Below are 25,182 nucleotides of genomic sequence, written 5' to 3'. Positions count from 1 at the left end.
AGGTACGCTGACTGCTTCATATACGTACACAGGAAATACTCACTTTACATTCACTTGCTAAGGCTGAGAAGTACATTGAAACAATGTGGATTTCCTATTTTGTCATTAGGTGGTCATCAAGTCTCAAAGCGCTCCTTGGACACACCAGTGACATGCAGTCAGGGGAGCCTAATGCAAAATTTAAAAAAATGAAATAGTTGTCCTCCACTTTGAGCGTCACTCCAGTGTTTTCAAAAATGTATTAACAATGGTCACTGTTTTGTGGTTGGCAGACTATTAGCAGCAAAAAAAAAGTTGAAAGGCTATGGGCTCTAATTTCATAGACCTGTCTTGCGCCATGCGTAAAGTGTTGAAATGATTACAAATGTAATCACTAAAATAAAGAAAGCAAACAAGGCAAGATAGGAGAGCTAATAAAATGAGAAAATAGAATAAATATGAGAGATACATAATATAATAAGTCCAGTCCTGTGTTTTTATTGCCCCCCCCGTGTTGTGTTGAAAAGCCGCATGCCATGGGGGAAGAATGATCTGCTCAGTCTTTCAGTGGAGCAGGACAGCGATAGTAATCTGACACATAGTACATCAACAGTTAGCATGGTAGCATCTGGCAAGAAAGCACCAAGTCCCAAAAGGGTTAAGGCAGTCCTAGTGTCCCTACATCATGCCATGTGTGTATTTGCCTTTAGATATAAGTAAATTTGCTAAAATGCTAACATCATCATGCTAGCACCGAGCAAGAGAACCTCAAGTACCGAGGCCTATAACATCCCTGCATAATGCTATGTGTGTATTTGCCTTTAGACATGAGTAAATTAGCTGAAACGCTAACATGCTAAGAGTTAGCATAGTAGCATCTAGCAAGAAAGCACCAAGTCCAAAAGTGTTAAGACAGTCCTATCATGTCCCTACATCATGCCATGTGTGTATTTGCCTTTAGATAAATAAATTTTCTAAAATGCTAACATGCTAGTACTTAGCAAGAGAACCTCAAGAGCCAAGGCTGTCCTATAACATCCCTGCATAATGCTGTGTGTGTGTGTATTTGCCTTTAGATATGAGTAAATAAGCTAAAATGCTAACATGCTAAGAGTTAACATAGCATCTAGCAAGAAAGCACCAAGTCCCAAAAGTGATAAGGCAGTCCTATAGTGTCCCTACATCATGCCGTGTGTATTTGCCTTTAGCTATAAGTAAATTTGCTAAAATGCTAACGATCATCATGCTAGCACCTGTTTTCATCTTGTCAAACCTTTAACTGGTTTCCCTCCATGACATTCCCCAAACTATCAACAGCAGGTCAGTACTGTTTATGCTTCAATCTCTGAGCAAAACATTAACTTTGTGTTATATGGATTTGTGTTACAAATGTGTGTAATATACTAAAATATATCTTAATAATGAACTCGTCACATTTCTAGAATAAGCCAAGGCTGCAGGACCAAAACATCTGTAACTGCAAATTTGAAAGAAAGGATCAAAATTGAATCCAGTATAAACTTTCTTTCCAAAACCCAAGTTACCCAAGTCATAGGGTGTGCAGGGGGAGACCAGCAGTGTTTGATTCCATTGGTGCCGTGACAGCGGTGAGAGAGAGGGTTGCGGGGTGAATCTAACAGATGCCAGCAGGTATACTACACACTCACACTCTGACGCCTTAGGAGTCCCACTGGCCAGTGTGTTGAAAGGTACGACTGTCATTCAGAGAACCGTGGTTTGAGTCCCGGGCGTGTACAGGCTACTGTATCCCATCAATATGTGCTGTGTATAGGAGCTGGACGGATACAGACAGCTAAAGTTTTGATCCAAACCTTTAATAACTTATGTTTAATTTAGTTGATGGGTAAAATAAAATCCTTAGAATTGATAGAGCAGATATAGATATATATGATCTATATATGACCTGTCACAACTAACTTGCATCTTACCTTCACTGCGATTATTCCCTGCAGGCTGCGGGTCTTTGTTCTCCACAGCATCCACTTTGCTTGCTCCATGAGGTCCTTGTCCTAATCCAGAAGCCTTGTTTTGGTTGTGGCTGGAGGTGGGAAAAGGCCTTTGGGCCAAGTTTCCTTCGCTGCCAGCTCTCATCAGCCTCTCTCCGATGCGCAGCATGCATGAGCGGTTACCTTGCAGGTCCTTTCTTGGGGTGAAGTTTTTGGATGCTGCTGATCCAGGTCGACCCAGACGGGACGATGTCTTGGACATCTTGCCTGCTGGGTTAGAGAACTGGCCGGTTGCTTGAGGGTTCTTCAATTCTTCTCGTCTCCAGCTATGATCTCCTGTCTTTGCTCATGTCTTGGAAGAGAAAAAGATCAATTTCTTGAATCCAGTGGTGCTTTTTCCCCCCGATTTGTGTCCCCTCGTCGCCCACACTTGCCTCACATTGAAGGATGGTGTTCACCAGCACCAAATGTAAAATGTGTAGCTGTTTGTTTTCCTGCTGCCACCGTCTTCTACTGCCGACTCCCTCTGAGAGCTTGAACTCCTCTGGGAGAGATCCGTCTCACACTACACGTTGTCTCCTTTTTCTCCCTGTCCTCTCTTTCCCGCTTTAATCTTTAATCCCCCTCCCGCACTGTGTTCTCTCTACAGCGCTCTTCTGACTGTTGACAGTAAATGCGACACTATAAATCAAGTCTCTCGATTCACAACGTCGTACAAGCTACTATTTCTGGCTTCATGACCCCTTTCTCGTCAATCTAGAGTGTTTGACTATTCACTATGTGAATAAAAACCAGTAGGTTACCGTCTCCCCGACAGCCTTTGCAGTAGATGCTGTTGATGCATAACTGCAGGGTTTTGCCTGTTTAGACTATGTTTATGGATTGAATTGATTTCTGGTCGTAACAGAAATGTAAAACGCAGAAATGTACACGCCAGAGCAAGTGCATGCTTCACACATTGTGCTTACTGATCACAATGTGGGTCGGCAGTATGCATGAGCCAGAGACTCCTTATAAACCAGTATCCAGTCGAAAAGATCTCTACTCCAAAAAGTTATCGAACTATTCATGTTGTGATGCATTGTAGACGTCTTATATTTTCTACACTTTTCAATATTGATAGACATTTTTATGTTTTTCCAACTTTGCTGATAACCGTATTTAGGAACACTTTTTGGATTCACAGCAATGAGGGATCCATTGCCTGGAAGCTTAAAAACACAGAGCGAAAACTCAGCTGCAGCCGTGGTGATAGGAGAACAAGAAGTGACTGAAGAGCAGCAGTTGGAGGGAGACCAGCGTCGCCAGGCCATATCTCTACTGAAACACAGCACAGACCATAAACAGATCTTCATGAAAATGAGCGCTACATTCAAATTTGGACAAAAGTTTAACCGTGATCCAGACCAATGCAGCATGGTCTTTCAGTGTTCCCTAGGTTCCTCAACACAAAAGGGCTGGTACTAAGCTTGTACTGTCACCACCAATAAAGCGACACTTGTGTCCTTTTTAGATGTCAAACTTTGAACTATTATTTGGAGCCGAGACTTCAACCAAACTCCTTGAGAAATGAGGAACACTCCTCAAGGCAAGGGTATTAGAGCGAGCCAAATGTATCGCAGGGGTTATTTTAATGGTTTTATTTCATTTGAACATGCATCAGTGAATCACATAATCAGTTCCCAGTTCCACATGTCCAAAAGGAGTAGGTAGTACTCCATTACAGGACTGTACGGTTCAAGAAGAGCTTTTATGGTAATGGTTTTATTTCATTTGAACATGTATCAGATTACAATTGAATGCATCACATAATCAGTTCCCAGTTCCACATGTTCAAAAGGAGTAGGAAGAAGCAAAGCTTATTAAATCCTACCCCTCCATCTGGTACTTTTACAATCAGTAACTGTCACATTTGTTCACTTCCTGTTTTCCTAATATAGTTTAAGGTTTTTTTTGTCACATACGAGGTGATATGAGCATCCAATGACATAATGGGTACCATAGTAAGTGTCAATATAGTGATATATATAGCACATCATGACTGGTTCAAGACTCTTCATCCTTGTATTTAGCAATTAGTATTTTAGGGCTGTGTATGGGCTATCTGACTAAATGCAGGAAAACAGTTCTTGAGTCTGAACTGGTGTGAATGAATCAATGAACCAGGGATGCTTTTCAGTGAAATTATATATTGTAAATGGGGGGAGCTAAGGTGAACAAAATGACAAACAAAAGGCAATTTTTGTCAAGTAGCTGGGTATAACAGTTTTTTGAGTCTCTGGGGGTAACGGTGGATTGAGGAACTCCACTCTTGAGGAATGTTCCTCGATCCTTTAGTCCACTATCCACAGAACCATAAGGAAACACAGTCCTACCAGTTTGTTGACGCTTCTGTGGGGGTTCTTTGCTTGGTGCAGAACCAAAGCAGTCTATAAAAACCTGACCTGTACAGTCCAAAAACATGTCAGTCAAAGTTTACCAGTAAACACATTCCAAACAATTACATTTTCAGTTCAAGGTGGCTATAAAGTTAATTTACACTTCATAGTTTCAGTAACGGTTCAACTCATCATGTGGCATTCATTACACTTTACTGGATAGCAATACGTTTAGCAGTTTTGAGACATATATACACATAATCAACAGGGACGGTATGGAAGGACTTTTCAATTAGCCACTCAGGCGTAACCTCACACCCCAAAGTCCCTTAATGGAGTTCAGAGTTAACGCTAGCAACAACTTTCGTGCAACATACCTATGTAGTGACCGGTGAGAGGGAAAAGCTTACCGAAAAGTTGTTTTCTTTAGGTCGATTTCCAAAAGGGTTTTAAGTGTGCCGCTTGTTTTGACCAGCCACAGCACGAGCCGCTGATTGCCTACACCTGCTGGCACTTCAGTGTTTCCTGGCAGCAGCGACAGCGAATCAGGAGGGGACTTCACGTCAGCTGACCAAGTCATATGACCGCTCCTTGTTAGTGTCGTGCCATGACATGGGTTACACAAAGATCTCTGCAAGACACCCCACACTGTAAAAAAATCCAAGTTCACGCAACTTAATTTTTTTTTTAACCTTGCTGCCTTAAAATTTTGGCTAAATCTAGCAAATTATTTCAGCTCACAACTAAGTTTCTCCAACTTAAAAGATCAAGTTCACGTGACTTATTGCTTTGTTTTGGGTACTTTCTTTATTAGGTCAAATAAACATATTTTTGTTGTATCAACAATAGAACTCAAGTAATCTCAACTCACTTTTGATTTAGTCTAACTAATTAGCTCAAGTAAATTCAACTCACAATTAAATTTAAATTAATTGAAATAATTAGTTAACCTGCTTTGAAAATGAGTTGAGATTACATGATTTACATTGTTGATACAACCAAAATATTTGGTTATTTGACCTAAAAAATGACCCACAACAAATCAATAAGTCACGTGAACTTTTATTGTTATGTCGTAATTGCCAATTTTTAATTAACAAAGGTTATTTGTAGTGCTAAGGATAATTAAGATGTTTTTACTCACTTCTGTCTCTTCCAAGAGCTTGTGCTTTTTTTCCTGCCGCATCTCTTCCAACATCGTATGCAAATAATATGCTAATGTCCTCTAAGCACAGCCAATAGGTACGTTTCTTACTCAGGTGTTGGCAACAGCGATTGGCTGCTGAAACAAGACAAATATTAACACTCAAGTAAGTCAGCGTATCAGTTTTCTTTTTGAAATACAGTGAAATACAAGTTCAAGTCCTATGAGCAACGGTAATAGTACAAACGCTAGAAAAAAACGACTTAATAATACGTCTTATAATATGTCCTTTAAGAATGCAAAAGAAGTCATGTTGTGTTTTTGCTAACTCTGTCAATCTTCCTTCACACCCACGTGACTCATCCCCTCCCCTTTAGTGACTAAGCTAGGATGACATGACAATTGTTCTTCACCACAGATGGTCTATTGTTCTCAGCCGTTATGCTGTCCACGACCCCCAACAGTTAAACATGTACAATTGGCGGGCAGAAAGCAGCTATTCGGACAGTTTGTGCATACGATATTGTAAATTACATTTAATCGGTTTTCGGGGTGTAAATTCACAGATTTTCCTCACACAACCGGAATAGAAAATGGGTTGATGGTTAAGGAGGGGATGTTGCAAACTGTGTTTGGAAATGAAGCTACGCTTTTCAGCCACTAGATGGCGATATAACAGCATGGAATGAATGTGCAACTTCAAGCCATTTGTGTTTAGAGTCAAATGATAGTGGCTTTGGGACATAGAAGACAGGGTTGTTTTTGGAATACACAACTAATTGCTGTGAAAAATGATAGCTTGACACTTGTTTGTGTAGCATACATGTACTTAAAATTAAACAAATAACATATTCATTGGGAATAATTGAAACACTGACATTAATGAAACACTGCAAAAGTAATTAAATTGTCAATGATTGATTCATACTTCAACCAAAAACCAAGCTCACAGTGGAACTTCTGTGAGCTTGGTCATCTCTCTCGACCTTTCTGTTCATATAAAAGGAGAATGTCCTTTTTTGATAGACTATAAAATCATACACAGACTTAAGAGAACCAACACGATGCTGCTTTCAACATCTTCACATAATAATAACATCTATTCACATCCTGTTCTAAATGGAGGTCTTCAGTCCACTTAACATTTGAATATTCCCCCCAAAGTTGTAACTTTTATTGTATTCTATTGACTGTGTTTGAATTTATTGCTGATACGCTGTGGTTGGCTGGCGATGGCCTGTTCTTGTGGTGGAACGTCGGCCACAGTTGAAAGGTAACGCTACGTATCGAAGTTACCGCCACTGCTGCTTGCATTCTCTTTCTGAGTTTGGAAACATTAATTGTAGGTGTAGCGATCTTTTCCATGCTGCTATGTGACATCAACGCGCTCAGGAAGGAAGTTCCACTAATGCTGAAAATGTCCAAAGTATGGCAAAATACAGCATGGATATAAAAACCTAAAATGTCATTGGACATTATGGCTGAATAGGTGTGTCCCATTACGCGCATTCATTAGCTGCCTTTTTTGTGCTGTTGTTATATCTTGACAACACACAGAAAAAAGACGTGTTCATGTCTCACATAAAGATTGTGGAAGAAATTCCCATGGCAAGATGAACCCCAACTTTCAACCCTGGGTGTCACTTCCTGTCCGCCACTCACTTTGCAACTCTAGGGAATACATCTATAGCGACATATACAAACACAAGTGCGGATTTAAGGTGACTATAGGGTTGGTATTTCATGTCTGGAGGGCTCTAATAATGTAAAAAAATAAAAACTATTTAGACGACTGTAAACAAGCTTTTCCATTCATTCTTTCATTTTCTACCGCTTTTCCTCACAAGGGTCGCGGGGGTGTGCTGGAGCCTATCCCAGCTGTCTTCAGGCGAGAGAGGCGGAGTACAACCTGGACTGGTGGCCAGCCAATCACAGGGCACATATACACAAACAACCATTCACACTCACATTCATACCTATGGACAATTTGGAGTCACTAATTAACCTAGCATGTTTTTTGGAATGTGGGAGGAAACCGGAGTACCCGGAGAAAACCCATGCATGCATGCCGAGTGTGTAATTGAACTCCGGTCCCCTAGCTGTAAGGCCTGTGCAATAGCCACTCGGCCGGCTCCCGCCGACATCTCCGCAGCAAATAATAATCCATGGTAGAGAACATGCAAACTCCACACAGAGAGGTTTGCGCACTAACCACTCGACCGCCGTGCAGCCCTTCCATTTAGAAATAAAAAAATTCTACTTACCAGGGTCGGGTCTGGACCTAATTAACTGCAATAAATGAGCGAATACTGTATTTAATATTATCAAATGTTTTAATCCCAAATAATATAATTCGGAAATTTTGACTTGTAGACAGAAGTACTTTCATAATTACCAATCACAGCCTAGTAAATACCCAATACTCAACTCAAAGTACACGAGTGTCCTTAGTACACTAAAGAAAACGGTTACATATTTGACCTAGTATTCTACATTGGTCACTTGGTGTCAGTAATAGTACATTGACGAGACAATATCCACTGTAGGAAGTACAGAGAAGCAACAAGCAGAAGCTGTCCCAATGTGTACCATATCGGGTAATAGGAGTTTGTAGTTGACTGTAGGGCTGTTATATCATGGCTAGAATGCTCTAATAATGTTAAAAACGGAGAGTAGACGGGTCTTTTAAACACTTGACGAGGTCATTCAACATTTTGGGTCAAGTACTGATCCCTGTGAATGTAGTATTTATTCTTCTGGGGTTAAAGGTCTTAATCATATCCAACAGGAAGATGTTTCATAAGCTTGTAATTGGTTGATGGAACCTTTTGGTCAATTTTTTGGATTAGTCAAATCAGACTAATTACACTCAAACCTTCGAAACATATTGACACCAATGGATTTATGAGGATTTGTGTGGCAGAATGATCTTAAATCATCGCTTTTACATCTGTGAGCCATTTGATGCCCGCAGCTTTTCGCTTAATCAGACAGCCGATTGTTTTCACCCAGGAAAATTATTTGGAAAATAGCTGTTAATCTCATTCCCTGGCCGAGTCTGTTTTGGTCAGACATAATCTGCTGAGTCTGATTGAGCTGCATAATCCATGAATGAGGGGTCGCCCCCCCCCCCCCGTCCGTCCCGTCCCGTCCCCACCCTCTGCCCCTCCAGTCTGTATTTGGTGTCTCCTCTAGTAGTTGGAGATGTTGCCCTGCCCCCGTCTCCTCTGGCGTAGCTTCTCTACTGTATGAGTCTGCCCTGGGGGCCAAACAATATGCCTCTATTTTTGTTTTTAATTAAACAAACTTAAATCTGGCTGTCCACAGCCGGACAGATGATTTAGATCTGTGATGTGTTTTGTGGCATGAGTAAGCTGAAGATTTGGTCTTTTCTCAGTTTTCTTTTCTTTTCCCTCCATCTACACCCCTCGACCCCCCTTTCATCCATGTCAGTCTTTGTTTCTCTCCCACTCCTGCTGTATCACATATTTAGGGCCCATGCACAAATCGACTGAACACCAACCTTTAAAAGTCACTCTCTAGCACCCCCTATCAATTTAGATAATAATTGCTACTACCAGAAGTTTCACTGTCATTGTCCTGTCATTCCTAGTCTTCAGTCGTGATGGATGCCCCCGGCAAATATTCATTCATTTTCTACCGCTTATCCTCACAAGTGTCACAGGGGGTGCTGGAGCCTATCCCAGAGGCGGGGTACACCCTGGACTGGTGGCCAGCCAATCACAGGGCACATACAGACAAACAACCATTCACACTCACATTCATACCTATGGACAATTTGGAGCGGCTAATTAACCTAGCATGTTTTTGGAATGTGGGAGGAAACCGGAGTACCTGGAGAAAACTGAGGAGAACAAAGTATTAAACGTTTCTTGGACCGGATCATTTGCATTCATTGCATTCATCTTACATGCCCGATGTTAAGAAGCTGACCGGTCATATCCCAAAACAGAAGTCCCATTAAACGGGTAAGAACACAATCCTGTCATAGATACATATTTCGTAAGTGGCTGTATTTATAAAGTGATTACTGATTTTCCTCAATATATATATTTGGAATGACACTTATGCATGGTGAGAACATGCACACTCCACACAGTGTGGAATTGAACTCTGGTCCCCTAGCTGTGAGGCCTGTGCACTAGCCACTCGACCGGCCCCCGCCAACATCTCCACAGCAAATAAGAATCCAAGCCTGAGTAATATGGTGTAACAACAACAATGGCAAACAACACCACGTTCAATTGATTTGATATTAAAAATAATTTTTCCCAATTTCCATGAAATGTAAGGCACAAAAAATGTAATATACTGTCATCCATCGTCACATCGCAGTTCCAATTTTGCGGCTTCACACTGACGTAGTTTTTAAAAATATATATGAATTAGTAAATCATGCATACAATTCATGAATATCCACTTACTATTACACCACACATACATGCATAATAAAAATGCAGCTCACAGTACTCTGGTGAGAATAAAGTGCTGAAGATGGGTTTCTGACTTGGAGAAACATATACGGTACATGTTGGAATTGCACTGCTGTTGGTATGGTCAGGTCACAATAATAATAAAGTCATACAAGAGTGTCAGACCCTTTGTGGGTGCGTGAGGATGCCATTGTGTCTTTGTCTGCTGTCATAACATGTGTTAATTACGCTACAAATGAATAATAAAACATAATGAATGAAACAAATGAGTTACCACTATGAACATGCTATTTTCGACAGAAAAAAGATGCATTTAAAAAAAACCTAAGGTGACTAATGACTTGAAGTGAGCTAATTCGGATTTAAAGTGGACATTTTGGGAGAACTCCAAAAAATTCCAATTGGGAATCAGACATAAGAAACAGATGGCCCATCATAAACTGCAAAGATTATTCAGCATCATAAGTTGTGGAAGGCAGCTTAGGAGACCAGGGTTCAATTCCGCCCTCGGCCATCTCTGTGTGGAGTTTGCATGTTCTCCCCGTGCATGCGTGGGTTTTCTCCGGGTACTCCGGTTTCCTCCCACAATCCTATTACCCGATATGGTGCACATTGGGAGAGCTTCCGCTTGTTGCTTCTCTTTACTTCCTGCAGTGGATATTGTCTCGTCAATGTACTATTACTGATACCAAGTAACCAGTGTAGAATACTAGGTCGACTGTGTAACTGTTTTCTTTAGTGTACTAAGGATACTCGTGTCCTTTGAGTTGAGTATTGGGTATTTACTAGGCTGTGATTGGTAATTATGAAAGTACTTCTGTCTACAAGTCAAAACTTCTGAATTATATTATTTGGGATTAAAACTTTTGATAATAGTAAATACAGTATTCGCTCATTTATCGCAGTTAATTAGGTCCAGACCCGACCCTGGTAAGTAGAATTCCTTATTTTTAAATGGAAAAGTGGTTATCGCGCAAACCTCACAGCTAGGAGACAGGGGTTCAATTCCACCCTCGGCCATCTCTGTGTGGAGTTTGCATGTTCTCCCCGTGCATGCGTGGGTTTTCTCCGGGTACTCCGGTTTCCTCCCACATTCCAAAAACATGCTAGGTTAATTGGCCACTCCAAATTTTCCATAGGTATGAATGTGAGTGTGAATGGTTGTTTGTCTATATGTGCCCTGTGATTGGCTGGCGACCAGTCCAGGGTGTACCCCGCCTCTCGCCCGAAGACAGCTGGGATAGGCTCCAGCACCCCCCCCTGTGACCCTCGTGAGGAAAAAGCAGAAGAAAATGAATGAATGAATGAAGTTGTGGAAGGAGCCTTTGTTGACTCGCTAAGCGACGTGAAACTGGAATTACTCCGCCTAGATATCTTTCAACCTTACACACTTAGGATTTAAAATACACCCTTCCTTTCTGTCTTCATTTCAAGACCTCATTACATTACATACTGATTCAGGGTCAGCGCTGTAGCCCCCCTCACCAGCCAACACTGAGTCTTAGCTTCAGGGTGACAATGAGCAGCTGTTGGGGATGCAGTGACGTGGAAGTGAGTGACAGTTGGGCAGGTCCAGGAATGAATGGCGATCAATGACACATATCAACAGACTGCGTCCTACAGGAAGGAGAGGAATGGGGGGGTGTTCAAATGTGTAAGCATTACAGATGATCTTCCAAACCCTTTTAAAAATAATGAAACAACCAGTAAAGAAGCTGTATTTCCTTGCATTTGTGATTCTTGCCAATTTGTCTGCATTTATTAGTCATGTTGAATGATCATTGAAATTCAATGATCTGTTGAGTTTTAGCGTTTTTGTATCCTCGTTAAAACATAAGCAGTTTCATAAGCAGCATTAATGGTTTTATTTCATTGGAACATGCATCAGATTACAATTGAGTGCATCCCATAATCAGTTCCCAGTTCCACATGTCCAAAAGGAGTAGGAAGAAGCAAAGCTTATTAAATCCTACCCCTCCATTTGGTACTTTTACAATCAGTAACTGTTACATTTGTTCACTTCCTGCTTTCCATAATACAGTTCAATGTTTTTTTGTTTTTTTTTTAAATTTTGTAATTTTTTGTCCCCTACCGAAGTACGAGGTTATGCCAGGCACATTTCACCAGCAATACACTCATTACGCATGTACACTTACATGAAAGTACTCCATTACAGGACTGTACGGTTCAAGAAGAGCTTTTATGGTAATGGTAATGGTTTTATTTCATTTGAACATGCATCAGATTACAATTGAATGCATCACATAATCAGTTCCACATGTCCAAAAGGAGTAGGAAGAAGCAAAGCTTATTAAATCCTACCCCTATATCTGGTACTTTTACAATCGGTAACTGTTACATTTGTTCACTTCCTGCTTTCCTAATATATATACATATATTTTTTTGTCACGTAGTTTTAGGTTTTTTTAAAGTTTTTAAAAACATTTTTTTAATAAATTTTATATTTTTTATATATTATTATTTAAATATTTTTTATAAATAATATAAATGTTTTTATTTATTTAGTTTTTATTTTATTTTTGATATGAGCATCCAATGACATAATGGGTACCATAGTAAGTGTCAATATAGTGATATATATAGCACATCATGACTGGTTCAAGACTCTTCATCCTTGTATTTAGCAAACATCAACTGCTTGTATTGTTTCTTGAATTGGCTCATCGTTGTGCATTGTTTGATTTCCTTACTCAATCCATTCCATAGTTAGATTCCACATGCTGAAATGCTATGGCTTTTTTTTTTAACGTTAACTAAAAAGAACAAATGACATCCATATCCACATGACTATATACAGTACTCTGCACTCCCGTTGCTCTATTTCTCTTTTTGTATACTATTAATCATTCATGAGAGTGCAAAAATAACCACCAAATGCCTCATGTTGTTTCAATGTCGAAAAAAGTACAAATCATATTTAAGTAAAGAAACAAAGACAATGAATGGGATGTTCTGCCTCTCCTGGAAGGATTCCAGATTCCTTTCAATACATGACACAAAGGCTTCCATCACAAGCGCTTCCATTCACGTTAGCAAAACAGCCACAGTCCAATGCAAAGATTTTTTTAAAAAAAAGGGAAAGGAAGGAAAAATCATTCCAGTCAAGTGCCAGCAGTCATGCTTCATTAGGACGGGAGTGTGAATGCTTCAAACTGTCAGAAGCCTGACTGGGCCTCTTCTAGTCTTCTGACAATAACACACAAAGATTCATGCCAAGCATGACTCGTGCTCATGTGTGCTGCCGGTGGGGGCTGAACATTAAGTGGAGTCAGTGGTTCAGAGTTGACGTTCATCTTGGTGTAAGTTACGGCCATAATAGTCGTGTGTGTTACAGATTACTATTCCTGTTGTGAGATCACTCAAACCTGCAGTATCTTTTATAGTATAGTATCGGGGGCGGCATGGTGGATGAGTGATCATGTATTAAAAGGCACATTGATGATGGAATCGCTGTTTATTATCAGCGACACTTAGCGGCACAAACCAGAAGTGTTTCTATGCAGTGTGCAATGTGACCAACCACAGCAGAGGGGGCATGCCTGGAGGCGGGGCGTGGGTGGAATACATTAAAACTGACCGTTTTCCCGGGACCCACGAAATCCAAAGAAAGACAGGTGAATAGGTGCAGATTCTGAAAGAGCTAGAAAGCTTTCTGTGCTGTTATTGTGAGTAGCTGCTCTATAGGAGTCCACATAATAGGTCCACTTTAATGTACTGCCATTTCTGCTAGGGCTAACGCACATAACGATTGTGAGTAATGGGTAAAATTCCAAAAAAGGTGCGATTTTCCTTGACTGGACAAACGCTGAGTTTTATATTAGTCCAAATTTACAAATTTCCCCACTGAGGGACGAATAAAGGCATATCTTAATTGTTAGCTATCAGAGTGGACATCTACGTAACTTCCTGTGTAACTTCTTCCGAGGAGCGAAGGGGAAGGAGGAGAGGTTCTGGTTTAGAAGATGAATCCTACTCCACTTGTCAATATTTTCTATCGTTTGTGATCTCTCTCGGGCTGCACGGCGGACGAGTGGTTAGCGTGCAGACCTCGCAGCTAGGAGACTAGGGTTCAATTACCGGGTAGTACCGGGTAATTCCTCCCACATTCCAAAAACATGCTAGGTTAATTGGCCACTCCAAATTGTCCATAGGTATGAATGTGAGTGTGAATGGTTGTTTGTCTATATGTGCCCTGTGATTGGCTGGCCACCAGTCCAGGGTGTACCCCGCCTCTCGCCCGAAGACAGCTGGGATAGGTTCCAGCACCCCCCCGCAACCCTCGTGAGGAAAAGCGGTAGAAAATGAATGAATGAATGAATGAGTATAGTATCGTATACGTACATATACATAAATATATATAGGAGCTGCAGACCTCAGCTAGGAGACCAATCCCACTTCAATCCCACCCTCGGCCATCTCTGTGTGGAGTTTGCATGTTCTCCCCGTGCATGAGTGGGTTTTCTCCGGGTACTCCGGTTTCCTCCCACATTCCAAAAACATGTTAGGTTAATTGGCCACTCCAAATTGTCCATAGGTATGAATGTGGTTGGGAATCATATGTGCCCTGTGATTGGCAGGCGAACAGTCCAGGGTGTACCCCGCCTCTCGCCTGAAGACAGCTGGGATAGGCTCCAGCACCCCACGCGACCCTCGTGAGGAACATGAATATTAATCAAACGTAATAATTTTTTCTGGGTACATGATACCATACAGCATCCATATCAAACTTGCACGGGTCGCACTAACATTAAACTTTCATATCAAGGCGGGGGCCTCAAAATAGTGTCCTGCGGGCCACATTTGGCCCGCGGGCCACGTGTTTGAGACCCCTGCTGTAGCATAAGCTGACATTTTTGTCATGGGCCTGGGATTCAACATTACTATTAATCACATGATGGGGACTATCATGATAGGACAGTCCATCCATCCATTTGGATTCCACTTATGCAGGTCCAAGTTGCATGGACTACAGTCCCTGTTGGGAGGTCCAGACTTGCTGGTCTTTATTCAAGTACATCAGTTGTTGGACTTGAGGTGAAATTACAAGCTGGTCAGATAAAACATTACTGGATTTCAAACATCCTCTTCGGATTTGCAAAACATTTAGAAATGTGAACTCATGTTAATTTTGCACTTAACAGAATGTTCATATATTACATGAATAAATAAATTTTAAAAATAACAATCCTCCTTTAAAGTGGCCTCAGGCCGATCCTTTCAGCTGGCTCGCCATAGACCTTTTTGAGCTCAGTGTTGGGATGAATGGGGACCACAGTGTCTGGAACTGGCTACCGCAAAGCCTGCCAATCAATTTGTTTAACTCCCCAGGCGAGGGCAGCGATTGGTGGACACGACGCACACTCTTTTCTTGACAACAAAGCAGCCCATATGCCCTCCCAGCAGGGACCGGACTTGATATGGGGGCTCGTGTATTTAGAGTCCCAGTTATAGGAATTTGGACCTAATGAGATGAAAGGACTAGTGTCAGTGAATTGGAGCGCAGAGCAAATCAAGTGGAATGCACATTCAGGGTGTCACTCATCATCTGAGCTTGCCTGCGTCCTCACTCCTGCATTGGCAACAGCAACTAAAGGCTTTCAAACAGCATGACGGTTAATAACATTTTAGAGTAATAACAGAAATGAAAAAGCCTAATGAATTGTTTAATTGTTGTTAACACGTCTTGGTCATGACCAAGCGTGCCAGGACTGACATTGCCTATTTGTATCATAACTAAAGACTACGTTATAGTTGAAATCATCCAAAATGTTACAGCTTTCACAACTTTGCATTTTAACGGCAATTAAAGTTGATTTCAAAATACCATAAATGTACAATAATTATAGGTTATCACATGGTTTGTCTGGTATCAGACCTTCGGTCTCAGGCTGATACTGACACTTGGGGGCATGATACCGGGCCTGATACCAGACAAACCATGTGATGATCTTATTATCACATACTATTTAATCATGAGCTTATTATCACGTACTATTTAATTAAAAGACCATTTTGTTTCCAGAAAATGTTCAGTTTATTACATGTATTATATCTAAACAGTGTAAACACAATAATTGCAAAAATATTTCAACAATAATATTTTATCAACAGTCTTATCTTATCAATGTCTGACAATTAAAGTTCCATTAATCAAGTTTGGGTTTTGGTGACTGGAGAAGCACTAGGCACTAAGCACTCGTGCGCTGTTCTCTGATTGGTTGTTTCACGGGCACGATACCAGAGCAGCGCGCTCTGAGTGGACAGCTACGGGGGCTGATACTGGACATGGTTAAACTCTATATTTTATCAGTATCACTGCCCTGGGCTTTGACACAGTATCATTTCGGCCTTTTCCCGTATAATTCATGGGCGGTTTCTAGGGTACAGGGCCAATTAATACTGTAGTATGTGATAATATACAGTACAATACATGTACAGTATTAAGGTAGTGCTTCCGAAACCAAGGGTGACCATATTTTGATGAGCCTAAACCAGGACACCTGGCACCTGGCGATGAGATGATACTGGACGTTTATTTGAAGATCCTTTATTTCAATACAGTGGAAGCTTGGTTAGCATCGTGAATTTGTTCCATAAGGTCTGACTGTAACTGAAACAGATGCTAACCACATACATTTTTCCCATAAGGAATAATGTTAATCTAATTAATTTGTGGGTTTTCTCCAGGTACTCTGCTTTCCACCCACATTTTCTTTTTGGCAACCAACTTTTCGGCAGCAGTGGGCCCTAAATGCCTGTCAATCACCCAATGAAAAACAAAAATCACAAAAATCAAAAATCCAGGACAACCAGGAAAGGACATGAAGACAGGATATACATATACTGGGAAAACAGGAAACATTTGGGCACCTTACACCATTACATTTGTCTAAGGGACAGAATATTTTTGGACTGACACTATGGCATCCTAAAAAATAAAAAATTTGCTAAGGAAGTCAAAAAGGTCCGATTGGGTCTTTTTCCAAGAACCGACATGCCAATATTGTCCAATGTTCAATTTCCGATACCAATATCAGCCCATATCGATATGTGCATGACATATTGAATGAACACATACAGTAGCTAATGTACTAATGAAGCTAATGGATAGAGCATCAGCAATTAGCTTGTCAAGGTGGCTGTCAAAACATTGTACAACATCTGAGAAATACTTGTCGTTAGGCTTGGACTGTGACATTGTTTTTAAAAGTCAATAGAGTAGACATTTACATTTTTTTGATCATCAAAAAATCCAGGGAAGAAAATCAGGTTTTCCATTTTTACAAATATAACGATGACAACAAAAATAGCTTGGAAGACTTTAATCCATGGTGTTCTTGATAATAACCAAAATAATGTCAGTTCATGAAAACATCAATAGCTATGGCCTTGTACTGCAAAATATTGCTTTTAGGCGTTCCATGTTGTCGTTAGAAAGGAGTCGGATATTCGTTACAAACCAGTATCTGTTATGGATGATGCATTTTTGACAAATACGAGTATAAAACGAGTACATTTCGTCATTATCCGTATTGGTGTTTAAATCAATAGTGAAACTGCGTTATTCACAGTGCAATAATTGTATTTATTTAATGTTTATTTAAGACCAGGGTTCAATTCCACCCTTGGTCATCTCTGTGTGGAGTTTGCATGTGTTGAGTTTCTCCGGCTACTCCAGTTTCCTCCCACATTCCAAAAACACGCTAGGTTAATTGGCAAATTGTCCATAGGTGTGAATGTGAGTATGAATGGTTGTTTGTCTATATGTGCCCTGTGATTGGCTGGCAACCAGTCTGGGGTGTACCTCGCCTCTCGCCCAAAGACAGCTGTGACCCTTGTGACGATAAGCGGTAGAAAATGAATGAATGAATAATGTTTATTTAATTCAACAATAACAAGACAGTTTCCAATTTTTACATACGCTTAGTTGCTTAATTTCTGGGGATCACAATAGATGAGCTAGAAACCTCATATTACAAATATACAACATAAGGTGGCCAGAAATATTTCAATATTGAGAATACACATCTGCAAGTTCATATATTACGTGCGGAGTTCCCCAGGGGTCAATACTGGGACCAAAACTGTTCAACTTGTACATCAATGATATCTCCAAAGTCACAAAAGACTTAAAGCTAGTATTAACTGGTAATAACTGCCTAATTGGAACACCACACGTGAGACAATCTAACCCCACCAAAAACCACCCCAAAAAAAATAACAACCTGGTGGAATTTTGACACAATTCGGTATTTGGCTAGTCAGGAACTCGCATAAAAATTGCAGAACCAACTCCACCTATTTACCATATGTTGGAAGCAATCAATACTTGCAAAGCATGTCAATCATTAACCGGCGTTGTGCTGCTACAGAAATGCTGATAAAAGCCAATAAAGTCATTTAGTGTGTCACTTCTTCATTTGCCTGTTGGTTTACTGTAACACAGTCGCCAACTATTGCCGTGGATTGTAATGGATGATGTTTGTTCATGACATGAGTCAACTTTCACTGCTCTGTCATTTGTCATTGTTTTAAGATGCTTCCATATGCACTCAAGCTGTTTGCTTCCCAGATATTCCTATTTTCCATGATGGAAACCTGGGGATTGCAGTCATTATTAGGGCTACCTAGAGCTATGCATAGTAATCAGTGACTTCATCACATATGCTTGGGAGACTGTGCTTCCCAGAGGTGCACAGTATATCAAATGTACCACTAGAGGGAAAAATACACTACATTTGGAGGCATATGCAGACACTACATAGGAGCCACTTCTTTAGTTATCCCGTGGCATGTTTTGAAAATAGGATTCCAATAGAGAAGAATCAGTAATAGTAATTTTATAAGAGAGAGAACATAATGAAGTTGCAATTTAGTATGGAAACATACATTTATAAGACTAGTTGTAATATGGTGAGGAAAATGTTATTTTTAGTAGTATAGTACACGGGACGGGCTGCACGGTGGACGAGTGGATGGCCACACAGCTAGGAGACCCGGGTTCGATTCCACCCTTGGGCATCTCTGTGTGCAGTTAACATGTTTCCTCGTGCATGCGTGGCTTTTCTCCGGCATTCCAAAAACATGCTAGGTTAATTGGCGACTCCAAATTGTCCATAGGTATGAATGTGAGTGTGAATGGTTGTTTGTCTATATGTGCCCTGTGATTGGCTGGCCACCAGTCCAGGGTGTACCCCGCCTCTCGCCCAAAGACAGCTGGGATAGGCTCCAGCACCCCCGCGACCCTCGTGAGGAAAAAGCGGTAGAAAATGAATGAATGAATAGTATAGTACACAAGACGGGCTGCACGGCGGACGAGTGGTTGGCGCGCAGGCCACACAGCTAGGAGACCCGGGTTCGATTCCACCCTTGGGCATCTCTGTGTGGAGTTTGCATGTTTTCCCCGGTGCATGCTTGGCTTTTCTCCGGCATTCCAAAAACATGCTAGGTTAATTGGCGACTCCAAATTGTCCATAGGTATAAAGGTGAGTGTGAATGGTTGTTTGTCTATATGTGGCCGGTGATTGGCTGGCCACCAGTCCAGGCTGTACCCCGTCTCTTGCCCGAAGACATGAAAAAATGCAAAGAAAAAAGGAAAATGAGAAAGAGGTGAACAATGTATCTGCATTTATTTTTGCATTCTTTCTTCTTGTCTTTGGCATTTAGAACACGGTAGTAAACCAAAGTTAAGCCAAGAGGGAAAGTCAGAGCCCCTCTTGGGCACTATATGGGTGTTGGTTGACCCCATTTGAAGATGCTTCAGAGGCACCTTTGGAGACATCAAGACAAAGCTTACCATTTGAAGAGTCTTTTAGGGGCCAGAATAGATCTACTATCCATAGAACTAGGGAGCTCGGGAGCTCAATTGAAAGAAAATATCCAAATAAAGGCAAGCACACTCCCAGCAGTGTGAAAGGAAACAGGATTGGGGCTTTACAACACTAATAGTTCAGACGAGACGCCCAATAAGGTAGGCAGTGAACAGAATAAAACACAAAGTGGTTGGAGATCAATAATTCCCCCCCTCCCCCAGTACTTTGTACAAATTGATGGATGAAAATGTTGAATGTTGTATTGAATGTTGTGACATTGGATGTCAGGAATTAGTGTTGGTTTGTAGAAATCCTTTACCAGATACTCCAGCATCCTAAATTGCTAATAATTACTGGGGCTCTGAAATGATTAAACATTTTAATCAAATCAATCACATATTTTAAAACTAATTAATCATGGTTAATCACCATTAACAACAAAAATGTCTGGAATATGCCCATTTTACTGTATTTAATGAATAAAGATAAATGATGATATATATATTTGGATGTATGAAGAGCTCCAAATGAACTGAATATGTCAATCCAGCTAAAATACACCACATAAGTGTATTTGTGTAATATTACTCTCTTTAATAGTAGTACAACATTTGAATGGTGTTGTTATGAGCAGCGAGGGTTTGTGTTTACAGAGCAGGAATGGCCAAAGAAGTACTGTCGGTATTCCGAATGGTGACTTTATCCTCAATGCCTGCCAGATGGTTGACTGAACAGGACAAGTTATTTTTATCGACTTTCGCTGTGACTTGACTTGTCCTGGAGTGGAGTCTCACAGGCCAGGATATAAGAAAGTCACTCTTCTGTATATTTGGTATACTTTTCTATATTTATAGATATGATATGATATGATAGTAATGATATACTGTATGATACGACGATGATAATAATGACATGGTATGATAGTAATGATATGATATGATAATAATAACATGATATGATATACGATATGATGTGATATGATGTGATATATGATATGATATGACATGATATGATACGATAATAATGACATGATATGATAGTAATGATCTGATATGATATATGATGTGAGCTATGATGATATGATATGATACAATAATAATGACATGATATGGTAGTAATGATATGATATGACATGATATGATACGATAATAATGACATGATATGATAGTAATGATATGATATATGATATGATGGTAGATATGATGTGATATGATACAATAATAATGACATGATATGACAGTAATGATATGATATGATGTGAGATATGATATGATACCATAATAATGACATGATATGATAGTAATGATATGATATGACATATGGTATGATACGATAATAATGACATGATATGATAGTAATGATATGATATATGATATGATACGATAATAATGACATGACATGACAGTAATGATGTGATATGATATATGATATGATACGATATATGATAAGATAATGACATGATATGATAGTTATGATATGATATGACATGATATGATATATGATATATGATATGATCTGATATGACACGATACGATACGATTGTAATAACATTGGGCCGCAGGCAAGTCTCCTTGATGGATAGTGATATGATCGGGTCATTCCTATTATGCTTCTTCTTATTATTATTAGTAGTAGTAGTAGTAGTAGTACAGAAATAACAGTCAGAATAACAGTAATAACAGTCAAATAATTTGTTGGTGCAGTAGTATGTATTTATTTATGATCCATTGTCTCTCCGCAAAGCCTCCATCATCAACATAATTGTGCTTATATTTATTATTATTCCAATTTCAATTGGGCGGGTGACCAGTCCAGGGTGTACCCCTGCCTCTCACCCAAAGACAACTGGGATAGGCTCCAGCACCCCCTCCGCGACTTGTGAGGATAAGCGGTAGGAAATGAATGAATGAATTTCAATCGGACTCCTAAATATATCTGTCCTCGAAGGTGAAGAGAGACAAGCAGGTGCAGTCTTTCAATAATATTGTATTATGTATCTTTGCTCCCCCACAGCATTATATTGGACTTTTGTGTCCTGATGATGGGCCTCTCAGTCCCTAAGAACAAAAACACACACGAGCACACACACACAAATAAAATAAAAAAAAAACATATATCCATATATACACACATCCACACCCTAGTGACAACATTATGCTTGCAACCATAGCACTTGGATTTATTCAGTAATCAATGCCCGGCCCTCCTTTTCTTTAGTTTAAAAAGGTAACTTCTTTTTTTAGTTGACTGGAGTGGCTCTCTCATCTTAAGTGTGTCAGGAGTAAACATGCACGTCTCTCAAGATGTCTTTGGCCACTAATCACCCTTGTGGGGACAATATAGCTTTACTAATAGGTGCTATGTTGAAAGAAGTGGTCAGTCTCTGGGGGCCCGAGCACAAGGGTTCACGGTGGCAAAGGCCCGTGGCTCCACATGAATGGTGTTTTCTTGAATTGTACAACACAATTGTCATGCCTGAGACAAAACAGGTAGAGAGGCACGGTATTGTTTTTGGGTTTGTTTTTTTTATAGATTTAATAGATTCTTAAGTACTGACTCTGGTGAACTCAATGAAACAGGTGAGCAGCATTGTGACTAAATTGTCTCCATTTTTTTTTTAAAAAGTCACAAATGTCATTAATATTTTCATTTTGTGGCGTCATTCTTCTCTATTCTCCACAAATTTACTCCTAAGATTTTTTTTACTCAACCGTATCTGTTATTTGAAGGTATGTATGAACACTGATGGAAATACGTCCAGCTACAGTCTACATGTTACAATGCTTTTTCTTATCGCTCTAATTCCAGCATATTTGGGGAGTAAACTGCCTGCAAAAGTCTAAAATGTTTTGCTAAATGTACTGCAAAAAAGGGTAAAAAAAAAAAAAATTCAGTATTGAACAAAGCAAAATTGGTTCTCGATCAGAAATCACTCCACACTCTTAATTATTGTGTGGAAATATGGGCTAATAACTATAAAAGCAATCTTCACTCGCTAAATGTACTGCAAAAAAGGTCAGTAAGGATAATTCATAATGCCGCCTGCAGAGAACATACTAACTCCTTATTTCTAAAATCACAAATACTTCAACTTGCTGATATAGTTCATCTTCAAACAGCTAAAATAATGCATAAGGCTAAAAATAACCAATTACCAAAAAATGTCATCCAATACTTCTCTACAAGAGAGGAGAAATATGATCTCAGGGAAGAAGTACATTTGAAACACTTATATGCTAGGACTACGTTAAAAAGCCATAGCATTTCAGTATGTGGAATCAAACTACGGAATGGATTGAGTAAGGAAATCAAACAATGCACAACGATGAGCCAATTCAAGAAACAATACAAGCAGTTGATGTTTGCTAAATACAAGGATGAAGAGCCTTGAACATTTATATTTATTTATAAAAAAATATAATAATAATTATAATATAATAATATATAAAAAATATAAAATTTATAAAAAATATTTTTTTTAACTTGAAAAAAACCCTAAAACTATGTGACAAAAATAAACAAAATTAAAAAAAAAACTTAAACTATATTAGGAAAGCAGGAAGTGATCAAATGTAACAGTTACCGATTGTAAAAGTACCAGATGGAGGGGTAGGATTTAATAAGCTTTGCTTCTTCCTACTCCTTTTGGACATGTGGAACTGATTATGTGATGCATTCAATTGTGATGCATGTTCAAATGAAATAAAACCATTACCATTACCATAAAAGCTCTTCTTGAACCGTACAGTCCTGTAATGGAGTACTTTCATGTACGTGTACATGCGTAATGAGTGTATTACTGGTGAAACGTGCCTGGCATCCACTGCCAATGTGTCAGCAATGGCCTCGGCGATAGGTAGGTTAAAGTCTATCCGTCTTTTAAACGCTTAACCAACAACACCTCATGTGCTGTGGTCACAGCATTAGCGCTATCAGACAAAGCTGTGATCACTGCACACATATACCACTGCCACTATTGATTTAGTGTTAATGTGCAACTGCATTGAGCACAGAGTCAACAATGAAGTTCGTTCATTGAGTTGGTCCCGATCAACATCATCAGGAATGTGCTCATATATGCTTTTAAAAATGGCAACATTATTTTTGGGTAATTTGGGGCTTGACAATGTAAGACCATCACATTTGCGATGAAAGATTATTTTACAGTTGGGACACTATAGACACATTCCATTCAGTCTATATTCCACTATAGACTTCCATGATTTGGAGTCTCATCTCAGAAAATTCACACTCAAATGCAAACCGTTCCAGTAAACGCTGAAGGTCATAGCCTGAAGAGGCTCCCGAAGGCCCCCAACCCAGACTCCCTTTTCTGTCCATGAAAATTATGAAAAGAATCAGTGAAAAAAAGCAGCCTTGGCGGAGGCCAACGTTCACCAGAAAGAGGGTCAATTTACTGCTGGCAATGCCAACTAAGCTCCTGTTCCGGTTGTACAAGGACCGAATGGCACATAGTGGCGTTCCACCAATCCTATAGTCCCCCCAATGGATGCCGCGATAGACACGGTCGAATGCCTTTTCCAAGTCCACAAAGGACATGTAGACATGGACATGTGTAACCCCCCAATCGTTGGAACACACCCTTCGGTCACCCTCTTAAAAAGGGGGTCCACCACCCCCGTTTGCAAATCCAAATGTACTGTTCCCGACTTCCATGTAATGTTAAAGAGACGTGTCAGCCAAGACAGTCCCTCAACATCCAGAGCCTTGAGGAATTTTGCCACTGAGAAGCCTTTTGACCACCCAAGATACCTGGAACTGCTCGGCTAGGGTTCCTCTGACTCTGCTTCCTCTATGGAGGGTATTTCAGTGGGATTTACAGTTCCCAAGTGAGCAATAAGAATATCCATCCATTTTCTACCGCTTATCCTCACAAGGGTCGCAGGCATGCTGGAGCCTATCCCAGCTATTTTCGGGCAAGTTCAGTACACCCTGAACTAGTGGCCAGCCAATCCCAGGGCACATATACACAAAAAAACATTCCAACTCGCATTCATCCCACTGATATCCAGCAACTTTACACAGCCATTGAAGAGCAGTAAACATTCAACACAGGAATATATATATATATACTGCTTATCTTCAGTGATTAGCCAATCACAGGGCAGCTACATTCATACCTAATGACACAAATATACACACAATATATATTTTTTCACAACTGTAATTAACTGCTGATTAAATACAGTAAGTTCAGTTTTTTCCCTCCACCATTTCTGACATGTTAAATGGACTTGAATAAACTGTAACTTTGTTAAGCCTCGTCCCAAATGAACTACTAAACCATTCCCTGTCATCCATGTCAACTGCGAGCAGCTGCCAGACACGTTCTTACAATGACAGATGGGTGGGATGGGTGGATTCGCTGACATTTTGTCTACTTTGAGAACCTTCTCCATCAGGCCG

General features: G+C 40.1%; 1 protein-coding gene and 1 long non-coding RNA gene across 13 annotated transcripts in view; both read right to left on the bottom strand.

Moving 5' to 3' along the window:
- Positions 1–2,829, bottom strand: part of LOC131125507 (sickle tail protein) — a 44,889-nt gene extending 42,060 nt beyond the window's left edge. For 5 of the 12 annotated variants that reach the window (XR_013629476.1, XR_013629474.1, XR_013629475.1 and 2 more), the window contains exon 1: positions 1,929–2,827. Coding sequence is in view for 9 of the 12 variants with exons in the window: in XM_078794800.1 (XP_078650926.1) it covers positions 1,929–2,208 (280 nt within the window). In the remaining 3 variants the exon portion in view is untranslated. Of the gene's footprint in view, positions 1–1,928 lie in introns of all 12 variants that reach the window. The other 7 variants (XM_078794796.1, XM_078794799.1, XM_078794798.1 and 4 more) reach the window with 4 other exon arrangements.
- A 155-nt stretch (positions 2,830–2,984) lies between these two features.
- LOC144901287 (uncharacterized) lies at positions 2,985–4,949 on the bottom strand. Its single transcript, XR_013629452.1, has 3 exons — positions 4,735–4,949; positions 4,322–4,390; positions 2,985–3,266 (listed from the first exon to the last, which is right to left on the bottom strand). It is a non-coding gene; the product is annotated as an uncharacterized LOC144901287 (long non-coding RNA).
- Positions 4,950–25,182: the final 20,233 nt, after the last annotated feature.

The sequence above is a fragment of the Doryrhamphus excisus genome, linkage group LG11 (genome assembly GCF_037039965.1).
Source record: "Doryrhamphus excisus strain RoL-2023G ecotype Guam linkage group LG11, RoL_Dexc_Guam_v1.1, whole genome shotgun sequence".
Taxonomy (NCBI): Eukaryota; Metazoa; Chordata; class Actinopteri; order Syngnathiformes; family Syngnathidae; genus Doryrhamphus; species Doryrhamphus excisus.
The sequence above is the reverse complement of the archived record's forward strand: the minus strand, read 5'-3'. Positions and strand labels throughout refer to the sequence as shown.